This window comes from Spea bombifrons, chromosome 1, assembly GCF_027358695.1.
Source record: "Spea bombifrons isolate aSpeBom1 chromosome 1, aSpeBom1.2.pri, whole genome shotgun sequence".
NCBI classification, from domain to species: Eukaryota; Metazoa; Chordata; class Amphibia; order Anura; family Pelobatidae; genus Spea; species Spea bombifrons.
In genome coordinates this window covers 155,037,703-155,064,530 of record NC_071087.1, presented here as the reverse complement: position 1 = coordinate 155,064,530, position 26,828 = coordinate 155,037,703, and the positions used below count along the sequence as shown (strand labels likewise).

Genomic DNA, 26,828 nt, shown 5'->3' with positions numbered 1-26,828 from the left:
AAAATAAATGGGGCTGAAAGTACCAGAAGCGAATGCTCAATGTGCGTTTCATTAGCTCCCAGTGATCGCATGAAGTCTCCCAGTGATAATCTGAACCAAATGCGGCTTTACCATGAATTCTTTCCGTGTGGCCTTGGGATAACCTCCTACCTGGTTCTGTCGCCATGGAGACATTCCGACCAGATGTTGAATGTCTTCCTCTAGTCGCAGACATATCTAGTCGGGGCGGCGTCTCTCCACCGCTCTCCTTTTTGATCACGACGACCGCTTCTCGGTGCGGCTTAGCCCTGTGCAGCGCGCTCAAAGCTCCTCCGTGGGCACAGCCATGCAGCGAGCAGCCATTGATAGACAAGACTCTGTCTCCTCTCTCGATGATGACTTCTTGCGATGATGTTGCCGTGGAAAACACTCTGTGTACCTGGAGGACATTCGATCAGATGCAGGGTTTCAATCCAACTATTTGTTTGAATGGTTTACAACCAAGACGTACTCAGACAAAAATACAACGGGTCTCCAAAATAAGGTGTTTGTGAGCACTGTGTCATAATGATGGGCACTACAATAATGGGTTAATGTGACGCTAACACCTACAGGATTTTTCATTTAAATAATAAGGTAATCAAAGTGAATAATAGGATTTAACCCTTTGAACAATGCGTTAACTCTACGCCATAATGATTGGGCATTTCACATACAAGATGAACAGCGGAGGACGGCCTTTAAAGATGATGTTAAATACATTATGACATCAGAGTTCACTTCATGGTGCTCGTATGTATGGAGTAACCCCTACAAATGTACATTTTGGTAATAAACATGTGCATTGATTATTTGATTATCATCGCATTTCGGTGGCAGAGAGTCTGCAAATACGCAGTAAAACATAAATTCCCCATTTTATTCATTATTCTGTAATAGCGGCACTAAGCGTTACTTCTAGTGATACGGTGAATATTTCTGAACTGAAAGAGTTCTGGCTAATATCCAATTAACCCCACGAAGATCACTTACACTTATGGACTTCTGCTCCAGGTCAGTACCTCCGGCGACACTAAATCCCAACCCAGCACCTTCTTCCTTATTCAGCACCACAAAGTAAACATCTTCTTTCCTCTGCGGAGGAAAATATCTCATATTAATGACACTTACAATGTATTAGGTTACGACGTTAAATACACAAAACGTTGTCTACTAGAAGGGTTTTATTGATACATCTGGTTCGTAGACGATGGTATGGAATGGATGCTATGGATGGTATGGAATGAATGTTTCAGCAGAGGTGGTAGCAGCAAATATCGGAGGAACAGATTTCCGGGGATAGAATTATGACCCTCTTTTAACCCCTAGTGCTAGGTTTGCGTGCCATAAGAATGCTGAGGGCTCCCTACAGAAAATGTTATAAGCAAGGACAGGGAAAAGTAAATGGAGCAGGTGGCTTCCTTCTACCATAAATTTTATGCCCGAAAGAAAATATAAGATACATTTACTGTCAAGGTCTATATTCTTTAATATTGGTTCATTGCTTCTTCCCACATGTGCATTTTTAACCATCTTTACCATAATGAACTGATAAAATCGAAAATAGCAATTTATGTTTTATTGGCCTTAATATATAATAACAGAGAACATAGGAATTATTATTTTATATATATATATATATATATATATATATATATATATATATTATCCACATGTAACACCTTCTTTGTCAGGCATAAGCAGACATTTGAATGGTTAAATCCCGAAAATTAAATACACAGAAAAATATTCCACCGCTAATACAACTTAATGCCACGTTAATGAAAAACTTAACGATAACCTTGGGGAAAAAAAATGAGGGTTATCGTTTTTCACAGCCCAGTCAAATAAATCTATGAAACATGATAACCAGGTTTTAGTTCACCATATTACCCAAAAAAAGGATTACAACATTGCAGAAAACATTTTATTCTATAAAAAAAAAAAAAAAAACTGCGGAGATTAATATTAAAAATAACTATGCCAAACCCTAACGCTGATCCTTATTCCCAAACATAAATCCTCCCCATGCAGCAAATTATAATCTATAGATTTCAAATCTACGTAGGATAAAAACGTGGAATGAAGCTAACGTCAATATAATTGCAATCCTAGCGCAACAAACGCATTTAAAACCTCAAGACAAGTTATAATTTTGGTCCTAAAAAATACCCCGATAATTATCACAAACCCACAAGGGCAATTCTAACCAGGAACTCTAAATTTTAAGTTCAAAGAGGCAAAAACAACGTTGACTCCTGTGACGACAAACGAGTTTTAATTAGCATGTACAGACTATTTTTTTTTTACAATAGGAGAGGAGATTTACCGAGCAGGATAAATGATTTTGGAAACAAAAAAGATGAAAAGCAAGAACGTTTAGAGTAACACATACAATGATATGGAATTTGGAGTCATGTACCGGGTATTCTCATCCTGGCGTCAATCCAATAAGGTCCACCAAACTATAGAAAGAGCCAACAAGGCACGACTAGATAGGGACTTTGTCAGCTATTTTTGTGAAACTATTCCTTGTCCAGCCTATGCCGTTCTCACTATAATTTTAATATTGACCTTTTCTGCTGTGAGGAGGTTGGAGAAGAACCTCTGGAATTTGTGCCTAGAAGAACTTAAGAGGCACATCCATCTGTGTCTTCTACTTTCAGAAACGGGTCACTGGTGGCTTTCCATTAACCATTAAATTATGCTTATTTGGATCCCAGATCTCAGCCTACCACTGGATTAGAAAGGTATAAAATCACTGCATGCACCCGGACCTTGTACTAGTACGGCGCCCTGAGCTGCACAGGAATCTTTCTTGAGTTGTTGAAGATCTAGGATCAGGATGGAAGCGTTGAGATATGGGGTCAATACATACTTCTACAATTCCCTCAACGCTCCACAGATAGAAAGGCATGGAGAAGAATGGCGCTTAATAGAAAAGAGGCTACATGAGGCACAAGGAAAGATGAAAACCAGGAGAAGGGGGTGGTTATAAAGTACAGAAACAGGGTTGATAGGATAAGAAATCCCGGCGTTGAAGCTCACCACCATCTTCTGAGTGGGACTTGTTAATTGTGAACTCAATCAAATCAGTAGGATACAAGTGCTCCTGCCCATGAATTATAATCATAGAATAATTATTTTACCGTGTTACACATCCAATAAATAGTCCAACATGTCAAAACATGAAAAAAATTAATTACATACATATTTATACACACACACACACATATATATATATATATATATATATATATATATATATATATATATATAGCTTTGGCAGATTCCATAGTTCATTCATAACAAAAAAAAAGAGTTTCTGAAACTTAATATAACGAATATCTGCAGCATACAATGGGTGGTTTAGGAGTGTATTGAAATAGCCGTGAGTCACATCTTAAGTCTTTTATGTAACAGAACAGCTGCCAAATTCTTTGGGCTCAGGAAACGTCAAGACAAGTTGCTACACGGCGGCTTTCAAATAAACACAAGTGGGAATAACCGGGTGATATAACCTGCCGCAAATACAAGAGAATGAATGAACGGAATGCTGCCCCATTACGTGATCATTGGTATAGGGACTAAAAACAAAACTCTATACCATAAATACATGAATCTATATGACAATTGGTTTAAAAAAAATTACCAATATATATATATTGCTGTTTCACTTATACAAAACTTTAAATGTGTTTTCCATAAAGCAAAGAAACCTTAGCAGTCCTTTTATTATTTCCGCTGAAGGTTTGATTTCATAAAGAAAGCGTTAAACATAATTTTCGGTTTCTCCTGAAATTAAGAATTCCCTAAAAATAATGAAGCAGGCAAAATATTACACGACTACATAATTATTTCCGGTAAGGACATTCCCAAGTACTAGGTACAGAGTTTCTAACAGTATATTTAGCTTTAAGTGGTTACATTCAGCAGGACAGCCCCTTTAAACCACAGACAGCCTTTTTCGGGGGTTCTGAGACATAATGTTCTTGTAGATAGTAGGTCCACTTAGTAGAAATGAAGATGTAAACCTTCGTCACACACTGTGAATTAAGACTGTGAACTTAATAACACTCAGATTATACCAACTAAAATGCTCTTGTAGGGATAATGGTTGTATCAGAATGCGGTATTCTCTAAAAAACATATAAACCATGTTAGCCCTTCTAGGGCGGTTTCTTTTCTTTACTTTTTGGGGTAATATCAGGTTGTAAGGAAAACAAATTTATTAGGAATAATAATTCGGTTCAAAGAGTTTTGTTCTCCTGTCTGGCTGCCAGCTTAGCGAGATGGCAAACGAAAGCGCCAAGTTGGACCTCAAAAATGTCCATTTTAATCCACATGAGAATGAATTCTGGCAGGTTCAAACCAGAGAAGTCTCACATCTTTAAATACAAAGCTGTCCAAGATGGCTCCTGTCCATCCAAGGTTGGCTGCCCTGCATATGACACAGCTCTTTGTTCTTGGATACCCTTCTTCAGGCTTCAACAATATGTTTGTGGGTTTTTCCTTAAACCAGAGAATTATAGGCAAACTGCTCCTCCTGCCCACATATATATATATATATATATATAATACATACATATACGGTATATACACACAAAGGTTTTACAAAATTGATTTGGTGATTTGGATGACTTGGTACCTTTCCTTTTAGCCAATTACCCCTGAGGAGGTAGAATGCAGAAGTTGAGTTTAATTAGTCGCATATTTTATCCTACAGGACAAGAAATGTAACAACCGCCTCACGGAGTTGAGTATGAACCAGCAAGCAGACGTCGAGGGTTTCTTAGACCTGGAGATATTCAGGATTCTCCCGAGATCCTGTTTTAGAGCAATTATATGATCTCCATAGCCACCTGTCTACTAGGGTAGCCATCAAGCTTTTGTTTGTTTAGCAAACAAATATATAGACCAACAATAATATAGCTTTTTCCAACACGGCTTTTTTGATTTTCCTCACTAGCTATGTACATAATACATAGTTTATTATCACGCAGTCAATATTGTGTTTCATTGATGAATATGGTTATAAAGAGAAAGCCAAGAGAAGAGTAGGGTAAACCCATGGGGTACGATGGTGTTCTACTGTCAGATCATAACATCTGATTATGAACGGTAGACGTGTGCCATCCCCAACGCGATTCCCAAAGACGACACTGGTTCTACGGCTGAGATGGGGGCAACCTAATGATCTAATGGTTTGAATGACACAAGGTTTACATCTCCATTGTCAAGTGCTTTCAAGTGGACCTAATATCTAGAAGACCCATTTTGTTCCGTTTAGGTTACCAAAGAATGGCTCCACAGTCAAAAAGCCTTATCAGTATTATACGGGCAACGCGCTAGCACCACACGACTTAATTCTTAGAGACCCAGAGAAAGGTTCCTATAGCTTTAAAGGAGATTCACTATAAACTTATTGGGTAAATAAATCGGTCCGTGTAATAAAAATAAAAAAAATCAAAAAAAAAAATCGATAAGAATAAATTAATCCCAGATACTTGGTTATAAGACATGGAGTGAAAAGTGTGTGTGGGCATGCTGCGTTTCTCAAATTGTTTGCTCTTTTAGACATACCAGACTTATTATATCTTTTGGCAACTGGCTCTTCAAACACTGCATATTTCTTAAAATATTAGACAATCCGGAAAACGTTGCGAAATACTTTACCACCCAAACGTTTTCACCACCCTTTGTCTATCTGGATCATGTCGCGTGAAAGACAGAGCTGGGGGGGGGGGCGGTGGAATGAATCAATTTAATCTAATCAGAGGAGAGCCATTTAAAAATTCTCCAGACCACTTGAATAGCGACGGTAAAATTATGCAAGGTAAACAGAAGACACCCAAACCACAAACTCGTAATGAAAACATTGACGTTTTTTTTTCTAAGTGCAGAAAGAGACGTAGACGGGTAGAACGAGATTTGGTTTCCTGGCTTAATCCCCGCATGGTGCGGATCCAAACACTTATTAGGCAATAGAATATTATTTTCATTAGTATGTGGAACATACCAGGAGAATATCGGCTTTATTGTGTGCACCAAAGTTCCGTATACAGCTGAGGGGTCCCTCTAAATAACTGTCCCCCTCCCCATGCGCAGAAAGGGCTTTTGCTTTAAGGATAACAACCTTCTTTTGCTTACGGTGTCAACTTCATACTTGCCAGCTAAATATAATAAGATAATTATACACGAGACTTTAGGATGATGGGAGTGGTATTGTAAAAATGGTCACGTCACCACGTTTATCCATGCTTCCAAACAAGGGGAGAGTGTCCCGGCAAATTTAGGATTGCTGGCAGCTATGGGAGTGAATGGTTCAACTGTCTGGTATTGAAGAAGTAAAAAAAAAATATCACCCTTTAAAAATATTATTTCCAACTTCCAGCAACTTCCAACTCACCTCCGCTTGTGCTTTTGCTTCTTGAATGAGGGTTATGATATCTGATTTGGATGATACAGAAGTCAAAACAGCCTGCAGCTTTTGCTGGTCCCTCGTCGAGACGATAAGATGATCCAAGCTAAACATAAACACATGATCAGACGGGCCGGCCAACTGGCAGCAAAACGAAATAATGATTTATCTTTCTCCTTAAAGCGGAGACATTATTTACCTGGATACTGTCTATGGAGACACCAACTGAAATCTAGCAATGTATCCAGAGAAAACGTTTATTCTAATGCATTACATATAGAATTTACATCTGGAAGAACAATTTAAAGAAGAAAAACACTTTTAAAAAAAGTCTTGTATGTCGATTGGTACGTTTGTTGATCGGTTACCCTTTTCTGGGATAAAATAATATTGAATAATAACTAGATATATGTGACTACAGAACTAACTGAACGAGATCATTCTAAAATGTTTTAAAGCAGAACTGTGCCTTTAGAATAACTAAACCCGTTAAAGCACAAGCTACAAGTTGCTTTAATTAAGTTGTCTCATCAGTGTGATTATTTTGGATACATTTAGTATAAAGGTTTATCTCGTGGAACCGAGATCTGTGGCTTCAAGAGGCAAAGAAAACATTATCTTGTTGATTTCCTGAAGTTATCTCCCTTACCAAGGCTTCCTGAGCCAATTAACAACAATCAGCAACATAACAGAGCAGAGAAAACCTGATGGGAAGACATAACGGTTGTAAATCCCAAGTAAAAGCAGGTTTTGGTGAAGGAACTCAGCGCTATGTATTTGTTTGCATGGATTTCCGGCTCACGATGCATTTACCTATCATAGCTGGGTTTAGTGATGAGTCCGGTGGGACTGTATGAGTGCCTCCGACCTACCAATATCAACGAACGCAAGACTAGCTAACTCCGGGTAGCCCAAAATACAAAACCTTACTTGACTCACTCACCTTACTGACCAAAGTTTTCTTGACAGATGTCCTTCTTCTTTGACGTCGGCATCCGATGCCAGTTCAGCCACACCATTATGGTCTTTAGAACTTAACTGGTTACCCTTGGAAAGGCCACTCTGATCATGCGCGGTTTGGGTGGCAACCAATCTTTTTGGTGTAATCTCAAGTTCTGTTTTGTAATGAGGGGCATTGCCTTCACTCGAGAAATCCTCGCCGCACAGTTTGTCGAGGTCTGGCATGCTCAACGCCCTTAATTCACGCAGCTTTGAGCGAGACAACGAGAACTGCCTTATGTGGCTAGAAGAATTCTTGTTCTTTCTAATCTGCACGGTCTGCTGTATATTTTCTTTCTTGTCGGTCCTACTTTTCTCATTCGCCGGTGTCTCTTTAGAACTATCCTCAATAATTTTTTCGGTGAATGTTAAGGCCACGCTCGACGGGGATTTCTTGATTTGTGACGGTAAAGTTGTATCACTTTGTCCCTCACAGCAAGAGCTTAAACTGCGCCTCAAAACCTTAGGCGTGTCATTTGGGTTTGTGCTCGAGACGACAGAACCAGAAGATCTTCTACATACAGGAGGTTTAGAGCTGAAAGAATAGTTATTAATATCAATAATCTTAATGACGCTTTTATCAAAATTTGCCAGGTTTTCAAAGGATTTGATTCTCTGCTTCACAGTCAGAGCGGACGCAGCTTCTCGTGGCCAGTTAAGTTCGTAGTAATAGTTTCTTCTAATAGATCTTAATGTTTCACTTCGAAGGTAGTTCTTTTCTTGTGGAGCCTCAGATGTTTTTTGGAAATCTCCCATCGCCTTCAAACTTGAATCTTGATTACACAGCGATGCGATATTACAATTGCTGTCATCCATATTGTGCCCTGGTGCCTCAAAATGTAGATAGTCATCAGTAGGGCCGTCTGTTACCCCTGCATAATGTTGACCCATGAAACTCGTAAATTGTGTTGGCATTGAAAATGTCCTCGTCACCGGCTTAGGGGAGTTAATTGGTTTCTCCAAACTAAGAGCATCCTGTGGGAGCTTAGGAGATAAGTCACTGACCTGAGTGTTGGTCTTGGTGTTGTCAGAGGTAATTTTAGGGGAATGGTGAGATGGAGATGATGATGATGATGAGGAAGACAGTTTTACCTCCATAAAGGTTCTTTGAATATCATGGTTATCCAGTTGTCCACCATGAAGAGAAAGAGAGGACCTGGATTGTAATCCATTTTTGGGCATTGAAACTTCTCCAGTAGACCTGCTTGAGTCACTGTTTGAAAAGTGGTCTGCGACAGTACCTGTTGCTTTGGTGGTTTGGGTAACCTCTCTAGACTTTGTAATTTTACTATCTATGATTTCATCCACATCCATGTTGGAACTTCCTTCAATCACTCCATTCCCTTTGCTGATTGTATCTGGAAGTTGGTTTGTCGACCCAGCAGAATGTTGACTGCATTTATCATTTCCGCCGCTGGTAGCATTTACACCTGGACTGCGGCTGGAACTTATTTTTGATGCGGGTCCAGCCTTTGGTAAAGAACGCATCGTTTTGTGCCTTACGTCATGTTCGGGGGTCTTTGAAAAAACAGTACTTTTATTAAGGTCTTTGGTGGAAGCCATCTCCATCACAGAAGACCTCTTTGGAAGAAGTTTAGGAGAAGGCTGCGGAGATGATTTACGGCAGCTGTCAACTTCAGTTTTTCCGCTGACATTTTTAGCCGCGTCACAGTTTGTCCTGTTTTTACTTTTAATAGTAAGGCCTTTCAGCCTGGGGCCAGCTTTAGGCACCTGAGTTGTCAGCATATCAAAACTATTGCTTAATGTTCTCTTGTTATCTCCGTGCAGCTTCGACGAAGCTCCGTATTTCTCCACGGCAGAACTCTTTGTTGATGGGGGTTTTATAGTTTTTGTCTCGGTTTTACCATGCAAGCTTTTTTCGTTGGGTGTAGAAGTATGGCAGTTCTTGGTGGGAATTTTAGCTGCGGCACCGGGAAATTCCTGAGAAGTTGTGTCCGTTCCTACACCACTCTTACGGTCGCATTTGTTATTCTCGGTCGGACAAGAAGGATCGTTACTTTGGCTGTCACATTTACTTTGTGACACGGACACAGCTTCTTTTGGCTCAGCCTTGAAAGACCCTAATGCACTTTTGACCCCAGCATCCTTGCAAAAAGGCACAATTTGACTACTAGAATTGTCCTTGTTGTCGTCTACTTCCAGTTTCATGCAGTCTTCGGTTTTTAAGGCACTCACACCGTTACTGAGTGTTATTAGCTGTTCTTGTGGATCATTACATTGTACCATCGGAGAAACCTCTGATTGCGCTCTATCCACAGCGTTTCCCTTTGGTTCCTGATCCCCAGAGACCAGACAAGAATTAGTATTTTCCCAACACAAAGACGCCACCTCTGTTTTTGCTTTGCTAGGGTCACCAGGACATTGTTGCGAAGCGAACGGACTCGTATTGTTCTGAATCTTAAAATCATCTTTAGCGCAACATATTTCAATCTGCTCGTCCTCAGAATCTGTGGTGGCCTGCGTTTCGGACACATGTGAATAGTTTTGAAGAGATGAGATCATGTCGCTCGTGGAATCCGAAGGGATCTCCAGTAAAGATTCAGTGTCAGAGTCCTCCACAGCCTCATACATATAATTTGGCAGATCAGCTGAACCGCTCCCAATCTGGTCTGACAAGGAGAAGTCATCTTCTGCCGTGCTGCTGAAATTCCGAGAGTAATTGCCCAAGCTGCTTTTGTTGACGGCAAATTTCTTTTCCATCTGAACAGAATCCAAAACGGAAAATCGCAGAAAGCTCTCGTCTTGGTCTTTTTTGCTGACCGCATCAGTAGCAACATTACCGAAGCCTTCGCTTGTAAATGCAGCAGCTCTCATTTGCTGTGTGGCTTCTAAGTCCTTGAATTGGCTTACTTGTCCCACACTAACGAGACCACTGCAATGAATCCTGGAATGTTGCTCCTCGTTAATCAAATCATCAATATTCGTCACTTGGTTTCCATCACAGTCACCAAGTTCAGAACAATGGATGTTTGGCAGACTTTTTGTTTGTACTTCCTTGGACCCCACGGTGGAGTCGACTGTGGGAGAATCGGCTGCCGTGATTTCATGGTCATCGGGACATCGTTCGTATCTCTGTACGGAAGTTTCTCGTTCTTCGCAACCTTTGTTCGCATCGGCCCCCGATGCCATCATTATGTGCGACAATCTGTCAACAGCTGTAATTAAAATAAACACAATATATTTATATATAAAATAATAAATATAACAGTAACAAATGTGATCATTTTTTCTGTAACTGTACAAATGAAATGCAAACTGAGTCAAGAAATAAAAACGCAGTGTTCCAAACACTGCCAATAATCGGGAAAAAATAGCCATTAAAGTAAGTCGTTATATGCCTGGAATACTAAGTTCAAGTGGGTTTCACCCAACCTCATTGACGTAAATAACCAAGCTGATGACAGGTCGGCATGATACTGAACCCTGGTGTACAATACTAAAGTTTACAAAAACATTAAATTAAACGCGGTAACATATTTCAAAATGTACTGGTAAATTGGTAAAGTAACAATCCTAACCATTTAACAGAGAAAAATATTCATCTGGGCTAAAAAAACATCTTTTAAAAATATATTTCTAAAAGAACTGCAATAAAAACATGTATGTTTTTAATGTTTTATACAGGGAACTTGGTCAACCAAAATCTATTTAAATTGCGATCTTATTGGAAATGCCGTAACAGTTCATTGCTTCTACTAAAAAATATGTTTTTAAAGCAGATGGTGCTGTGAAAAGCTACACTTCCCTAACAGATCATAGCCAAATCCTTTAACCCCTTAATGACAAAGCCCGTACATGTACAGGCTCAAAATGCATTGTTTTCAATGGGTTTAGGAACCGCCCATTGTCTTTAAGGGGTTAAGAATTAGGTGGCGTTTAGTCCGCTCCAGAAACCTCTCCAGTCGATTTAGCCAGGTTTCTCGCTTTCTACCCGATTCATAAACGTTTTTATTTTATTTTTTGTAAATAAGTCCTTATCATGGACCTTTTTGTATACCTGCGAACTTTCTAAATGACCGCCCCAAAAGTCCTTAAACCCTTTCATAGCTCATGTCGAAGATTCTATTGTACCAAGCTGGTAACGGCTAAGGGTTCTTAGATTGTCCTTATGGAAAGCATGAAGTTTCAGGAGGTCAGGATTTTCTGAATTAAGGTACCTGTGTTCAAGCAGGGATCTGAGATGGATGTAGCTGTGAGAAAAGCACCAACTGGGAGATCTCATTTAATCAAAGGTAGAATACGAAGATGTAGCATGACCCTGAGAAACCCGGCATCCCGGGTACGGCTGTTTCTGGCATGGCCCTGCCATGCCTCCCAAGCTTTCCAAAAAATGGTATTATCATTCAAATGTTTTTTGGGGCAAAGCCTGCCTGATACAACGTTTACTGCTTACAGTGATGGTGAATTATGCAAAGTGTCAGCATTAAAATATTATACTGGATCAATAAAATATTAGGAGACATTTTTAAGCTCAGTAAATGTTAATTTGGGAGACACGGTACTGGGTTACTGGCCACAATGTCAACTCACGCAGAATTACACTGAAAATGGTGACTTTGTGTACTTTGTGTAAAATACACGATTATTATAGGAGATCTACAAGAGTCAAGGGTGCAGCAGAACCAACTTTCTTTATAGTTTTCTTTAGAATTGTCCTTTTTTGGATTTCAAAGGGAAGCAGGCTATAATCGTCTAGTAACACTGGGGCACAGTGATTGCTTTATAATCTGGTAGAGAAATGTTCCGCTGACTGTTCTCTTTCATCAGATGTCACCTCTAAGTATCTAAATGGGCACGTAACCTTCTCACTATGCAGAACATTTATGTCCTCTGTACATAAAGATCTTCTGCCGGAGAACAAACATTGTCACTTCATTAAATGGGACAGTGATGTATTTTTGTCCTGTAAGCTGTCCTGTGTTTTGCTTGACTGTCTTATCTCCATACAAAGGCAAGCAACGCCCCATTGTCAATGATCTGGTGGCTCCTCGCAGGCGGGGTTTATTGCATGCATGGTCAACTCCCATTTCCCTGTGTACCGATATGGGGAGGAAACATTCACAATGTGATGAACAGGGTGTCAAAAACACTCTTAAGTTCACAAAGACACTGGCTCAATACTGTTTACGTGCCTAAAATTTATATTTTCAGTGTTTTTGGGGTTTTTTTATTCATAAATGTTCAGCAATTTTTGTAATTATATCTTATTTTGATTATCAAAGCACTGATCCATAAAAATAAGCCTTCAAGCTAAGTTGAAACTGATGCAGCAGTTTTCTGTAAAGATCAAACACTGCAGTGCCGCAGAACACGAAATACTGTTAAGAATGTGAGAAAATATTAAAAAAAATATATAAATCAGTTTCAATCTTAACACAACTAAGTAGCTTTGATTGCACTTTGCAAGAACGGTGAATAAAATGCGATGTGTTTGTAGCTTTAAACCTAAAACCAGAACCCCAATTGCTTTAGCTTTAATGATTAATGTTAAACAAGAAATACAGTATTACCTGACAGCGGCTTCCGGACTTCCAGTGTGACGGATGAGGGTAAACACTGGACATAACCGCAGGTTTCCTCATACGACATGCTGCTCACTTGGACACCATTGATTGATATAATCTCGTCCCCGATGCTCAGCTTTCCCATAGATTCCTAACGATATTATAGATATAAATCTGGTCAAATCGCCTTCCAAATCTCAGCAAAGGGCAAGACGTACAGTAATTCAGATAAGTTTTAAAGAACCTTATACCATGCTTAAACCCTGTAATGTCTTTACATCCAGAAAGCTTTCCCTTATTTGGTTATTCCAGAGATAACTTTTACTGTGAGCTGTACAAATATGCATTATGCTGTTTATTTCATGGCCATATTATTATTATTTAATTGATTATATTTTATATATTATTTGGCAATTCTGAGAATTATTTGGAAATTCTTAAATACCTGATTAGATATTTTACTAACCTATTACTATCCTTTGGCAACTATATGTTTTTAGAATTATGGAAGCCTGCACTTGATAGAAAAAATGTTTCTGAAATTATACATATACACACACTACTGCTGAAACGTTTGGGGTTAATGGTGTATTGTAGCTGGAAATGGCTGATTTTTAAGGGAATCTCTTCATAGGCGTACAGAGGCCCTTTATCACTCCCATCACTCCTGTGTTCCGAAGGCCCTTTATCACTCCCATCACTCCTGTGTTCCAATGGCCCTTTATCACTCCCATCACTCCTGTGTTCCAATGGCCCTTTATCACTCCCATCACTCCTGCGTTCCAATGGCCCTTTATCACTCCCATCACTCCTGCGTTCCAATGGCCCTTTATCACTCCCATCACTACCGTGTTCCAACGGCCCTTTATCACTCCCATCACTCCTGTGTTCCAATGGCCCTTTATCACTCCCATCACTCCTGTGTTCCAATGGCCCTTTATCACTCCCATCACTCCTGTGTTCCAATGGCCCTTTATCACTCCCATCACTCCTGTGTTCCAATGGCCCTTTATCACTCCCATCACTCCTGCGTTCCAATGGCCCTTTATCACTCCCATCACTCCTGCGTTCCAATGGCCCTTTATCACTCCCATCACTCCTGTGTTCCAATGGCCCTTTATCACTCCCATCACTACTGTGTTCCAAAGGCACTTGTTCGCTAACCCAAGTTAAAGTTTAAAAGGCTTCACAGTAACGGATATCTAAATGGCTTTAAAACTGTATAGCAGGGCGAGGTCTCTTCTTTCTGCTTTTCATGTTGTTTACATCCAAAAACCTAGAACCTATAGCGCCCAAGTTCCATTGTCGTGTTAATACCATCTGTCATCAATTGGTGTTGTATACGTTGTAAAAGAAATAAATCTATTAGAAAGACACGGAGGCTGAGCTCACTGCACATGCATCAAAAGCCTTCTTGTTCTAAAGAAACAGGAATGTTTTCTATGCAAAATTTTGTTTCGAAACAAGAGAAAACTAAATAATGTGACACCTAAAGCCGTGAGCTTCACTAGCGGATGCCCCTGTGCGTCCGCAGTCACAGACATAATATATATCAATATAGCTGACGTTTACTTATCAGACAATAAACAACATTTGTAACGTTCACATACTTTGCCTGCGTCTCCTCCTGGCCGTAATCCAGTTATCGTAACCCTCGAGGGAGTATCTTTGATTTCCAGGTCCAGTCCCAAAGATTCATAATCCCCACAGAACAGCTTCACAGTCTCCGTGCTCCATTTTTCCAGGCTTTCTGTCCCGTCGGGTTTTTTTACGTGTTGAGCGCATTTTGCTTGCTTGGCCGCTGGCCTATTCTCTTCGCACTTTGGTTTTGGAGTATTTTGGCCTTCGGTGCTCATCATACTCTTCACGCGGGTGACAGCCTTGTGCTCCAGTTTCGGGGACCTCTTGTTCTCCGACTGCCCTTCCGGAGGATCCTTGATTCCCAAACTACTAGGACGTACTTCGTTCTTTGCACAGTACTCAAAGGACTTAATGGCAAAGTAGGGAGAGTCCACCATCTGCTCCATAGAGCTGTCTTCAGACTCCACGGAGCTTCCGCAGAGTGACAGCGCCGACTCCCCAGCACTGATTTTAGACTGTTCGTTCTCCTGGATTTCCTCATCAACATCCAAAGAGGAAGTCGTCATGACAATCCCAGAATCCTGATCGGCATGTTTCTTCTTACTGCCGTCAAAAGGCCTTTCGTCCTTTTTGAAGTCGTCGTCATCGCTGGCATCTTCATCTTCGTAGCAGTGGATTCGTTTCTGGCGAAGGAGAGGGCTGCGTATGGACTGCGGGCTCCCATTAAGACTAGACTGTCTGCTGGCAACCATGTGCTTGCTACTCGGACTGTGATTACTTCCATTTCTCTGCGAGGGCGACGCGCTACTCCCTCCCGCAGCTCCTTTCTCTACAAGAAACAAAATAATTAATTAGTACATTAGTTATTATTACTAAAATATATTATTTCTATAGTGGCAACAGACGTTAAGACATACTGGTGCAGAAAGAGAAGAGATCCCTGCCTTCCAAGGCTACAATCTATTACAGTAGCTGCTACAGTATAATTGGAGCTCATTACTGATTGTTTTCAAGGCGGTGTAACGGATGACGATGGAAAAACGTGGAAGCTTTACGTTATTCTTGTAATTTATACAGAATGTTTCCTTAAAGGGAAAGTCGCAAAGCCCCGTTCCTTGGACCTCACAGTGGACAACGCATAAGACACTGAGCACTCTCTGAAGAAGCTCGGCTTGGATGTCTGAATTCCCCCTGACTGAAGCTCCAAGGCGAACTGGGACACAACTTGGGCAAAGTCAAATGTTTTCAGTAAAGGGCCAAACACGAGTTTTCCTTACAAATGAGTTTTTTGGACAGCCATGAGCTGTGCAGATCGGTTAGCGTAAGGCTCACGTCGGCAAGGGAATGGAATTCCTGAACGCTCTCATCCCTTGCATTATTAGAACATGTGGGATTGGGTTTATGATAATAACAAACGTCTGGTCTCCAGGGTGTTTAGTTTTAAACACCACCCAGAACAGTCAACAAACCTCAGCAACCACCGAAAACCTTACATAAACCGTGCATGCAACCAACCAATTTAAAACACAGACAGGCAAATAGTACATAAATTACGTCTCGGATCTATTAAAATGTACCATTGGCCGGGGATATGAAACGGTCCTGGTAGTTGGCTCCTGTACGCTCAGACAGCACAACAGTTAAATAGTTGTCATTATTTGGCACCAATTCATGGAAACTGTCCATGGCACACAAAAAAAGAATTATTCCTATTCCTAATTATTCCTAATTCATAGTGGAACCTCCTCCAGTCGCTAAAGAGCTGAATCCCAGATCATCAAAAACGTATACATTGTCTAAACATTTTATAATAAATCCCATGGGAGTTTTTTTCAAGACATTGGCCCCATTGTTCACTCTTCTGTTGGGTTTAATCACTAAAGTACGAGTTTGCAGGTGAATTTGCCGTTTCAACTCAATGAACTCTAGCTAGCTTCACCTGTGAGAAGTGGTGAGCTGGCCCTGCATAATGTATAGTTCAACCGATGAGGTGACATTCGAGAAATCTCAGTTAACTATGCATTGTGCAGGGCTAGCTCAAAGCTTCTCGCAGCAGAATCTCACTAGGGCTGCTCCTTCATGATGTGAAGTGAAGTCAGGAGCAGCTCTCCTGCAAACTCCAGCTTTGGTGAACACCTCCATCCAAAGCTGGACCGGGGATGGCTAGGTGGCCCTGCCACTTTAAAGCCAGAGGCCGCCAAGTAACATGAGTGAGGCTGATGACTGGATACAAGCGTGCGGCTGGGCATATCCAGCCAGCGGCCGCTGGGGGGGCAGATCGGGTGCACATGAAGCAGCGTTGGCCAACGGCCCACCAGGTATTTGTCCAGTGTTCCAGATGCCTCTTCTGTGGAAATAATGATGTATTCCAGCATACATGGTATTACTTCCTCTCAGGATGGATGTTTATGCAACAGCTTTTAAGATCTTTGTAATACATGGCTGAAAGCTTTCAGCTTATGCATGTTACAAAAAAAAAAAAGTTTACTAAAACTGAGAATCGGCACATACATTCCTCTTACTCCGCTTTTTAATAGATTATTTTTTTATAAGTCTCTGTTAAAGAACAAACATTTCTAGATTAAAAAAAAACTATCTGAAGGTATCTGAAATATTCCCCAGGTAGCCACCAACTTTGTCCCAATTCGCCGTTAAGTAAAATGTTGAATACACCGCTCATGGTCTGTACCAGCTTTTTAATTGTAAAAAACTTGCAAATTAACAAATTATACTGTGTCAAATTACCCAGAGATAGCAAAAAATCGCTAACTAAACATATTTTCGGATACAACATATAATTATATTCCTACTGAGATATGATGGTATTATGTTTTCTATATTGTGCCGCCTACACATCTCAAATTATAAAAACTACGATTTTGTGGTTTCTAGAAACATTCTAAATTCCGTAGACAGTGGCTTTGCTCCGAACCAATCTGAAAAAGGGAAATGGTATAACAGAGGGACGTTTGTTATAGGAGTCAGGTGCAAAGCGTGCCCCCCGATATGTCGGATAATGAATGCAGAGGTTTTCGGTACACATAATGCAGCGCCTGTTCACGAGGCAAGCTGCAGCACTTGGATGGAGAACACTTACTCGCACCGCTCAAAAGAAGAGCGGCATCATCCAGAGAGTTCCTTCCAGCTCTCGGCCGCAGCTGCATCTCATCACTCGAGCCGGTCGCGCTGGTGTCGGAGAACGAGGATTGGGTGGGGGGGTCTTGAGAAAAGTACTGAGACAGTTCTGCTTCCGAGCTCACGGATCCCTGCTATGAAAAGGAAACAATGTGACGCCAAGCAGCTTCCTGAATTTTTAGGAAAATCTTCCTTTCTACAACAATTCAAATTCGGTAAGTTCAATGGGAGGCGGATCAACTATGTCTCAACACAAAAGAAAATAAAATTCCTCGATAGAGCAGTGGTAACGAGCCTCATTTCTGAACCTCTGCACAGTGAGTATTGCGTTCTGTGGTCCACACAAATCCCCCCAACCACCACACACAAACACATTACCCTTAGGGGGTAGCTTTAATTGCCTTTGTGGTTAGGCCCCTGTGCCCAGCATTCTGCTTAATGAAAAATGCTCAGTTGGTTAGATTACCCGACTGGTGGGCTCCAGGAAACGCTTCATTGTCCAGCTGAGAGAGGACCCTTCTCCTTGTTTCGGCTTCACAGTAGGAGACGGACTCTTCGTATGGAGACCTAGAAGAATACATATTGCAGTTGAATAGTACAACATCTTATAAATCTTTGTAAAAAGAACAGAATTAAATAGAACACCCCCTATTATAATTAGCAATAAAAAGGTCAAATTAGTTGACGATAATGCAGCTTGTTATGTTCTGGGACAAGGTTCTAAATATGGAGCAGCCACCATGATACTGCTGAATGCTCCACAGGGTTCCAGATTGTGCACTTCTTTAATATATAGAGCCCAAAGAGTTGTTCTTTGATAAAAATGGAGCAATCACCATGGTAATAAATGTAAAGCTACTATTGATGGTTCCAGAAACTCGATGCAGTAAATGCTCTTTGATAAATAGAGCCCAAAGAGCTGTTACTTTGTCTTTTCTTTGCTCCATTGGTAACACAATGCATAAGCCCCAACATGATCGACACAGTTTTCTGTGGTGAGGACCACGTTGCCCAAAACCCAATAAATCAGATCAATTTGTTAAATGGCAATAAGAAATAAAATCGTGGCACTTTACCTAGGATCTGCGAAGACCCTGAATCCTTGCTTTCTCGATGGGTCGTACGAGAGATGGCCTCATCCATTTCTTGCTCGGACACCTTCAAAGAAAACGTTCAAATATCAAATGACAAAAAGGACTTCATAATATCTTCCTCTGCTTCCTAAAGATGGATATGTCCAGCACCAAAGGGTGTGAGATGAATTATATTTACTTGTGCATGAGCTGCATCCCACTCGGCCCTCTGTGATATATAGTAATACTGAGACGGCACATTCCGCAGAGGACAAGGGCACAAAGAACTTCACACGGGCAGAAGAAAATAGATTTCCAAGCTGAAGTAAAAATATTTGGGTTTACATATTCCCTGTTGGACCATCGATAGGTGAGCGTAAGGTCCATCGACACGTATGATACGCCTGCTGATTGCATGGAGGTCTAACAGCCGGGTCCCCAACACCTTTAACCCCAGTTACATTATGGTTGTTATTGTGAATTTAACTCATTTAAAATAATATAAAGTTTTCAGGTAGCTATTGTCTTAACCATTTGTATGCATTCTCGCTCTGTTACCTGAGCCACAATCTACTAGAAAAAAAAACCTGACTTCTTATTACACTGCCTTTTAGTAAATGGTAGAATGGCTCGGTCTTAATCACCCAACCAGACACTCCAATAAATTAAAGTCTATGAATCAATGGACCTTATCAGCATCGGCATAAATAATCAGCTCAGGACATATGAGGCTGTAAATGATAGAATAAATATTAATATTTTAGAGATTTTCGATCCAAGGATAATTTTGATTGTCTTTTGGAATCAAGAAGGATCCTCCTTGATGAACTTAAGTATTTTTTTTCAACCTAAATTACTATGTTACTATGTATGTTACTATGTTACCATGTATGTTACTATGTATGTTACTATGTATGTTACTTTGTTACTTCATAGTAACAATAATAAGACGGTCTCAACAGAGAGATTATTTATTTTTTTTTTATTTATTTTTTTTTTATAACAGATGCCGAATAGATTTGGAGAGGTTTTTAAATCGCATCTTTTTTTCATTATTGAGCAGACAATAGAATCCAAACTCAGGCCATTCACACGGAATAAGAGAGCAATACCATGCGAGGAGAGGCACAAAGTCCTGATGCCTTTTCAATATGTCCAAAAGCAGAAGGTGATGGAAAGTCGGTTTGCACCTTAACCAGCTGTTCTTTTGATGAGCGTTGGCCGCGTCTGTAACTGCCGACGAGCCGAGCCAATAAAATAGCCGGTTTAGGAAGACATAATGACGGCGGCTAGCCCGCATTTACGGACCGAGGTTGAATCCGGTTTGCGGCGTTGCTTTGGGGTAATGAGAGGCTATTGCTTTGGAGTTTACTAAAAACAAAAACGCCTGTACAATTTTATTACAAATTTTTTTTTCTTTTTCTTTTTACTGCAAATAAATGGCTTTTACCGCAATAAACATTGCAAAAGCTTCTCTAAAGTGGCCAGTGGGATGAGAAAATGTAAAAAGGGAATAAAAAAAAAAATCTAGAAAAAAAAATTACATGAAAGCACAATTCTTGGTACTTGGAATTAATCTGATCAAGTGATCCCAGTCCTAAACAAGTCAGATTTTTTTTTTACTATGTGCAATCTATTTCCATTAGTGGTTTAAAGGGACTGTCCTGGTACCCCTACAAAAAAACTGGATCTCACACACAGACCTTGTTTAGTCTTTGAGCAAGAGAGAAAGTGATGGCTGCATAAAGATATATTATTTTAAATTTTTTTTTTATATATATAGTAAAACTACTTTTTTTCCCATTTTATATCTATATTATGTCTTTTGTCCCGGAGGAAAGCAAGCTGTTAAACTTCATTTTAAAATGCACTTATATTTTATGAAGTTGCGGGCTCAATCCTTCCAGAAAACCGTTCTTTTTCACAATGTGACTTTATATATTTATACTCAAATGGGTAAAAAAAAATACTTGTATATGATGGTCAGGCTTTGGTTCATTTAATCACAAGTTTTATTGCCGTCTAATTTAATCCTCTGTCATTCATGGTTTGACCTTCAAAACACACGATTTAAAAGACTCCTATTTAGATTTGACTGCAGCTGTGAAGAGCATAAAATGTGCTTATTTAATGATTATTGCATTTATTATCTCTATGAACCTCATATTTTTGTACTATGATAAACCATAAAAGATATTCTGCCCTCTGTCAAAGGGAGAAAGAAGAAGTGAGAGAGGGGAAGGAGTGAGAGTGAGGTAGGGAGTGTGTGTGTGTGTGTGTATGTATGTATGTTTTAGCGCGTGTGTATGTGTAAATGTGTATGTGTTAGCAACCACTTCAAGCAGCCAACCAGTGGCAAGATATATCACATCATGGAGGAAGACTAGAGCTTTTATTTAATGTTATTTTTTTTATTTCTCATCTTTTATCGTTTTGGAATAACGAATATTAAAGAACACACAGAGGGTTAGAGTTCCTGAGTTCTTTAATATGTATTCTTCGACAGAAGGGGTGTCGGGGACATTAGACTGTCCCTTTAATTAATGAAAAGAGTTGCAGTCTCCTTACCTTTGGGTTTGGGTGACGGCTTATGATGAGGCTCACAGGGCCAGGACCGCACTCACTCAAGATAGCATAGGCTTCGCTCAGGGCAGCATGGCGTAGACTCACCGAGTCAGCCTCTAGAATCTGGTCACCGCGGCTGGAATGTGAAAAACAACAACGATACAATGTGTAGCTTTCTTCTATTTTGTGACAGGGGACAAGTCAAACGAAATCAAGGCTATGAATCTTCCCTATTTACAGAAAAGTCGGTTAGTAACGAAGTTATCTGCTGTATTTCTGGGGGTTAACGTAATTGCCAGGTTGTCGAGTTTGAACCCGAGCCACAGTTACAATTTGCGGAGTAATATTAAAGAGAGAAAAAACTCAAAAGAGGGTACAAGTGGTGCAGCATCAGACTACCAATAATAAAATCAGCACTGATCAGACTTCTTCTAGGTTCAGCTGCTCGTGGCGGCCTATGTTAGCTCAGCATTAACCTCTGGAACTTACGGGGGCTCCATGTAGATAACCAGGTCAGGAACCGTTCAGTTGGACAGTTGACTTATATTGGGAACAACCAGCATTTAATGATTGGATCCAATAGACTGACTTTAACGGGTGTTATGACGACACAAAATCTTACCCTTCAGGATCAGGGGTAAAATAAAGGGGAATGGATATTTGGGCAATAGAGTGATTAAAACATCTCTAGGTCCTACACTCTTTAGAAGTTACAAAATTCTCATTTGGAATTAAAGGTGTGCAAAAATGAGTCTTCTGATTACTTTTTCTCCTCCTCGACCAAAAACAGGAAGCATACTTAAGTACAATTCCGGCACATGCTCTGTGGCAGCCAATCACATGAATGATAGCTGAATGTTCTGCTACCACATCTGTATTTGGCTCCAACTACATCTCCAGCTCAGCTCCCATTGAAGTCAAAGGGAGGGCTACCGAGGGGCCAGAAGGACAGCGAAGAGGAAAAGAAGACAGACGTCTAACTCCAATAAATAAAGAACGCATGCGCCAATTCACATGAAACCGGAGCTACGGTGTCTCTTTAACGCGATGCACCCATCAGCGCCTATATGGCAAACCTACTGTACGGTCTATAATCGACAGAAATACAAACAGCTGGCGTTTAATGCATTTCCAAAACACAAACCTATATTTTAAAAGTTCAAGAGGCCATTTTGAGGTTAGGACAATCACGGGGAGACTGGAATGTACTTAGTTTAGAGCGGCTTTCTACGTAATTACATTTATCTGCTAGCGATTCTCGCCACTAAATATACCCTCGAAAAACCCGCGAAGACTGGCCTTTTGTTTACCTAAAATATGGAGACGTACTTGGTGAACTTTTTTTTTAATTTTTTTTAAGGTCAGTCAATCCTTTCCGGAATTATAGCTATCTTACGCATCAAACCAAAAACACAGAAAATAACATGAAACGCTAATATTAAATACTTAATGGATATTTGTCTATCGCCAAATAAATCAGCCCCGTCTTTCGAGCCGCTAAAAGTCCTACGTTACAAGAGCGGAAATTAAACATGTGGCTTTAACCAGGCCTATTATTAAAAACGGATCATAGAAAGTTGGAAAAAGTTTTGCACAGAAGAGACTCAAGGTGCATTTAAAGGGTCCGATACGTGGATTTCCTTCACTTACTCAATGAATAACAAACGTTCAACATACTAAAGATTCACGCCGGGCAGGATCATAATAGAACATCTGGAATCATTTACAACTTAAATCTTCCAAGAAGTCTTTACATTCCCCCCCCAACTCTGTATATAGAAACCATATTTTCTCCCACAGTGGTCTTTTACGTAAAGCTGTCGAGTTAACAGATTTGCAGTCAGACTAAAGTAAAAACCGGTTCGACCCTAGGAGACTAAAATCTAAAACTTAAGACTTATTTTCTCAGGAAGGTCCACTCCATTAAACGTTAGAAATGCGGACACCGTTTATGCGCAGCAGACCCAAAAATGTCAAAATACTGCCATTATCTTACACATCTTGAGATGTCAGGGATCTTTAACCCTTTGCGTGCATTTTGGAGGCACACAGTGCACACAGAATGGGGTCTGAAGGCAGAACCTTTTCAGACACGGTGGGGCAGATATGTGCCGTGAACAGGAGACCAAAGTCTGAGAATTCTTCTCGGTTCCTCTGCCATTCTATGGAGTGTTTATAGTGAAGCAGGTAACGTGGATAGAAAGAGTGGAGAAAGGTTAACGGGTTTTCGTGGAAAAACCCAGGGCCCGGGAGATCATAGATTGGTTGAAATAACATTGGCTTCACTTGCCTCCCCAGGCCAGAAGGTGCCAGCCCTCCACTGGCCCTGGCATGGAGCCCCAAATGTTACATGGTGGGCAGATTAACACTCAGTTTATAGAGAACTACAAAAAATCTTTTTTCCTTTTTTTTCCTTTAGAAAAAATCAGTGTCCTTATATAAGAAATGTCTCTAAAAGGTAGACATGTTGTGCATATAAATGACCCATGCATTATACTTGCAAAAGAATGAGCTTCAATAAGGGGGAGCACAGTTTAAAATCAACCTAAAATTGAAACGGTGACGCGATGGCGCATGCAGTTTCGGATTCTCAACCCCACCTAAGTCTCCCGTCCATTTTGGCCGCTGATCCTGGAGCGAGGCTGTGGATGTAGATTCCTGGGAAGCTGTTCTCGAGTGTAAGGCAGCAAGCGCCGATACCTAAACCAACCGCGGGTTCTGTGCGGACAACAGAGACAGGGAACTGTGTGAGAACATATACATATTGTGCCCACAACTGTCCATAACCAAACTCATTCATGAGAAAACACAGATTTTTTTTTCTATCACACAGTAATCAGTGATAACATAATTAGTATTTATATAACGCCTTTCTCTCAATGGGACTCAAATGAACCCAATCAGCAGCTGAATATTAGATTTTATTATTACTATTATTAGTACTCATTTATCGGCCTCGGAAGGATGAAGGGCTGAGTTGACCCTGTCGGGAATCGAACCTGTGACCCTGAGATTTTGAGTTGGGTATTTACCAGCTGCACTATGATGACATTTATGATGTATGTTGGCTGGACGTTGCCCTGGGTTAGGGCCACAATAGCATCTGACAACCCCCCTCCCCCCACTTATCTCTGGCCACCACCCTCTATGCTGTGTATGACATCATACTTGAAATTCTGTTTAGAAAGTTATTTTGCGTAGATCCTTGACTTTTATTTTGGCCTTTTCTTTGAAAATAAATAAAATACCTTTATTTAGAGTTACTTCCATAATAATGCGGTCTTTGGGGCCAGGCCCCTTGCGACACGCGGTAGAAGAGTCGCCGTCGTCGGAGGCAGACACGGACGTCCCGGCGCCCACGTTTGAGTTTGGGGAACTGGAGCGGCTCATTAACGTGGGAGTAGCACAGGGCGTGAGGCTGGGGCTGCGCAGCCGGGTTCGCACTGTCAGCGTCACTACTCCTTTCTTAAGTTGCTGCCATAAAAGAAACAGACATGTAAATGCATTTACAAAATTAAATGAACACCGCAGAAAAAAAACCTGTACAAAAAACAAGTAACACCCCAAAAAGTGAAAGTGACCCTTTAAATGATTAACTAATTTTCTTAAAGGTGCTGTTCCACTTAAAGAAAATTGGCTAGTTTTAATCACAAATTAGGCATTCCTTTAAAACAACTGAATAATACAATTTACTATTATTATTTATTTTTTTGGTGGGGGTGGGGGCCTTTGGATTTTAGTCGCCCTGCCAATTACGTTTTTAATACTGCAAATGGTTTGAAATATGGAAAAACGATTTTGTTATCACCATGCTATCGTGACACCAACATCCCAATTTAATAGGTGCGATTAATTAACTTGACTCAAAGTGTTTGCCAATTGTCGCCTGAAGGTGGAAAGAAGAAAGGATATGATATAATTACCCCTGCCACGGTGAAATACTGACAAGTAGAATCAAAGGGTGCCACGTGTCCGTCACCTCTTGACTTACCTTGAATTTGTGAATAGCCTCTTGGTGCGTCAGGCCTTGTAAGGACTCCCCGTTAACCTCTAGGATTTCATCCCCTGTGGAGAAGAAGCTTTGCTGTTATGAATTACATGTTTTGTAAAGAGTTTATCGTAAGCAGTTGGATTTAACCGATTTTGACCCACTTTGGACATTGACTACAACTTTTTTGCTGCCATTTGGTTACCTAATTAGGTTGCTTGGTTTATCTGGAATTTAACCCTGGCCTGGACTTGGATTATCCTTACCTGTTGCCCTTCTGTACTATGCTTTGGTTTCCCCCTTGCCACCTTGGCTACCTTCTCCCTGATTTTGCCTCTGCTGTCTCCCTGGCAGCTGTGATGCCAATCTACCCCGGTGTCTAAAGATCTAAGCCTTCCGGCCCATCTTCCAACCGGTTCAGAGCTTTGTATGCAGAAGGTACCCAAGAACAAAGCTTGGACTGCAGAAGACAATCCGGTGGTTCTGTGCTGGGTTCCTGCACAGAGACTCCTACCTGTCTGGGGTTACTGGACAGGTGGTAACACGGGAAGGTGAACAACCTCCCAATGTTCAGGGTCACTGGTTTAATAAAAGGCTAACAACAAAAACATAATTACCGTATTTATCGGCGTATAACACGCACTGGTGTATAACACGCACCCCCATTTTAACAAGGAAATTTGAGTAAGAAAAAATTAATTTAAACTTGGAAGCTATGAACTTAATGTTGGAATAATGTTTATAACATTATAACATTTATTATAATGTAATAAAAGAAATAAAGAATAAAGAAAAAGCACAAAAAAAACCTCATGAGAATCACTGCTATCTAGGAAACCACACACACTCAGACACACACACAGTAAGACACACTCAGACACACACACACTGAGACACACACACACTAAGACACACACACACTCAGACACACATGCAGCCAGACACACACACAAACATACTCAGAGACACACACACACTCAGAGACACACACACACTCAGAGACACACACACACTCAGAGACACACAAACACACTCAGACACACACACATTAAATTTATATATTACTCCCTACCGTTTGGGAGATCTGGTATGGGTCCTCTTTATCTTCCAGCATTTTACTTTTTGTGCTGATGCCGGGGCCGGAGTGACGTCATCACCCGGCTCCCGGCATCAGAGAGGGCGCACGAGAGAGCTGTGCAGGGGAAGATTGTGCAGCTCTAGGATTTATCGGCGTATAACACGCAGGTAGGGTTTCAGCTTCATATTTTAGTTTAAAAAAGTGCGTGTTATACGCCGATAAATACGGTATATATAAAAACTATTATTAGGCACAATACTATATAACTCGTTACAATGTGGAGCTGTTGAAAGAGAAATATAAATGGGGCTGTTACAATGTAGCAATGTAGAGACTTGACCGACTAGGAGCATTAAGAACGCCCGACTGCATGGATAGAAGATGCAGAACAGTCGTATGTAGGTCACATGCACGTTGCTTAGGGCTGTTCGGAATGACAGAAAAT

General features: G+C 40.6%; 1 protein-coding gene across 3 annotated transcripts in view; it reads right to left on the bottom strand.

Annotated features, from left to right (window-relative positions):
- PDZD2 (PDZ domain containing 2) overlaps nucleotides 1-26,828 on the bottom strand; it is a 100,714-nt gene that overhangs the window by 10,564 nt on the left and 63,322 nt on the right. For 2 of the 3 annotated variants that reach the window (XM_053448153.1, XM_053448155.1), the window contains exons 10-22: nucleotides 25,309-25,382; nucleotides 24,566-24,791; nucleotides 23,918-24,035; nucleotides 21,321-21,453; nucleotides 18,756-18,837; nucleotides 18,146-18,246; nucleotides 17,642-17,813; nucleotides 14,574-15,373; nucleotides 12,970-13,114; nucleotides 7,383-10,614; nucleotides 6,428-6,545; nucleotides 1,012-1,113; nucleotides 151-418 (exon numbers count right to left, since the gene is read on the bottom strand). In XM_053448153.1, the coding sequence (XP_053304128.1) occupies nucleotides 151-418; nucleotides 1,012-1,113; nucleotides 6,428-6,545; nucleotides 7,383-10,614; nucleotides 12,970-13,114; nucleotides 14,574-15,373; nucleotides 17,642-17,813; nucleotides 18,146-18,246; nucleotides 18,756-18,837; nucleotides 21,321-21,453; nucleotides 23,918-24,035; nucleotides 24,566-24,791; nucleotides 25,309-25,382 (5,571 nt within the window). The remainder of the gene's footprint in view (nucleotides 1-150; nucleotides 419-1,011; nucleotides 1,114-6,427; nucleotides 6,546-7,382; nucleotides 10,615-12,969; nucleotides 13,115-14,573; nucleotides 15,374-17,641; nucleotides 17,814-18,145; nucleotides 18,247-18,755; nucleotides 18,838-21,320; nucleotides 21,454-23,917; nucleotides 24,036-24,565; nucleotides 24,792-25,308; nucleotides 25,383-26,828) is intronic. The other variant, XM_053448154.1, reaches the window with a different exon arrangement.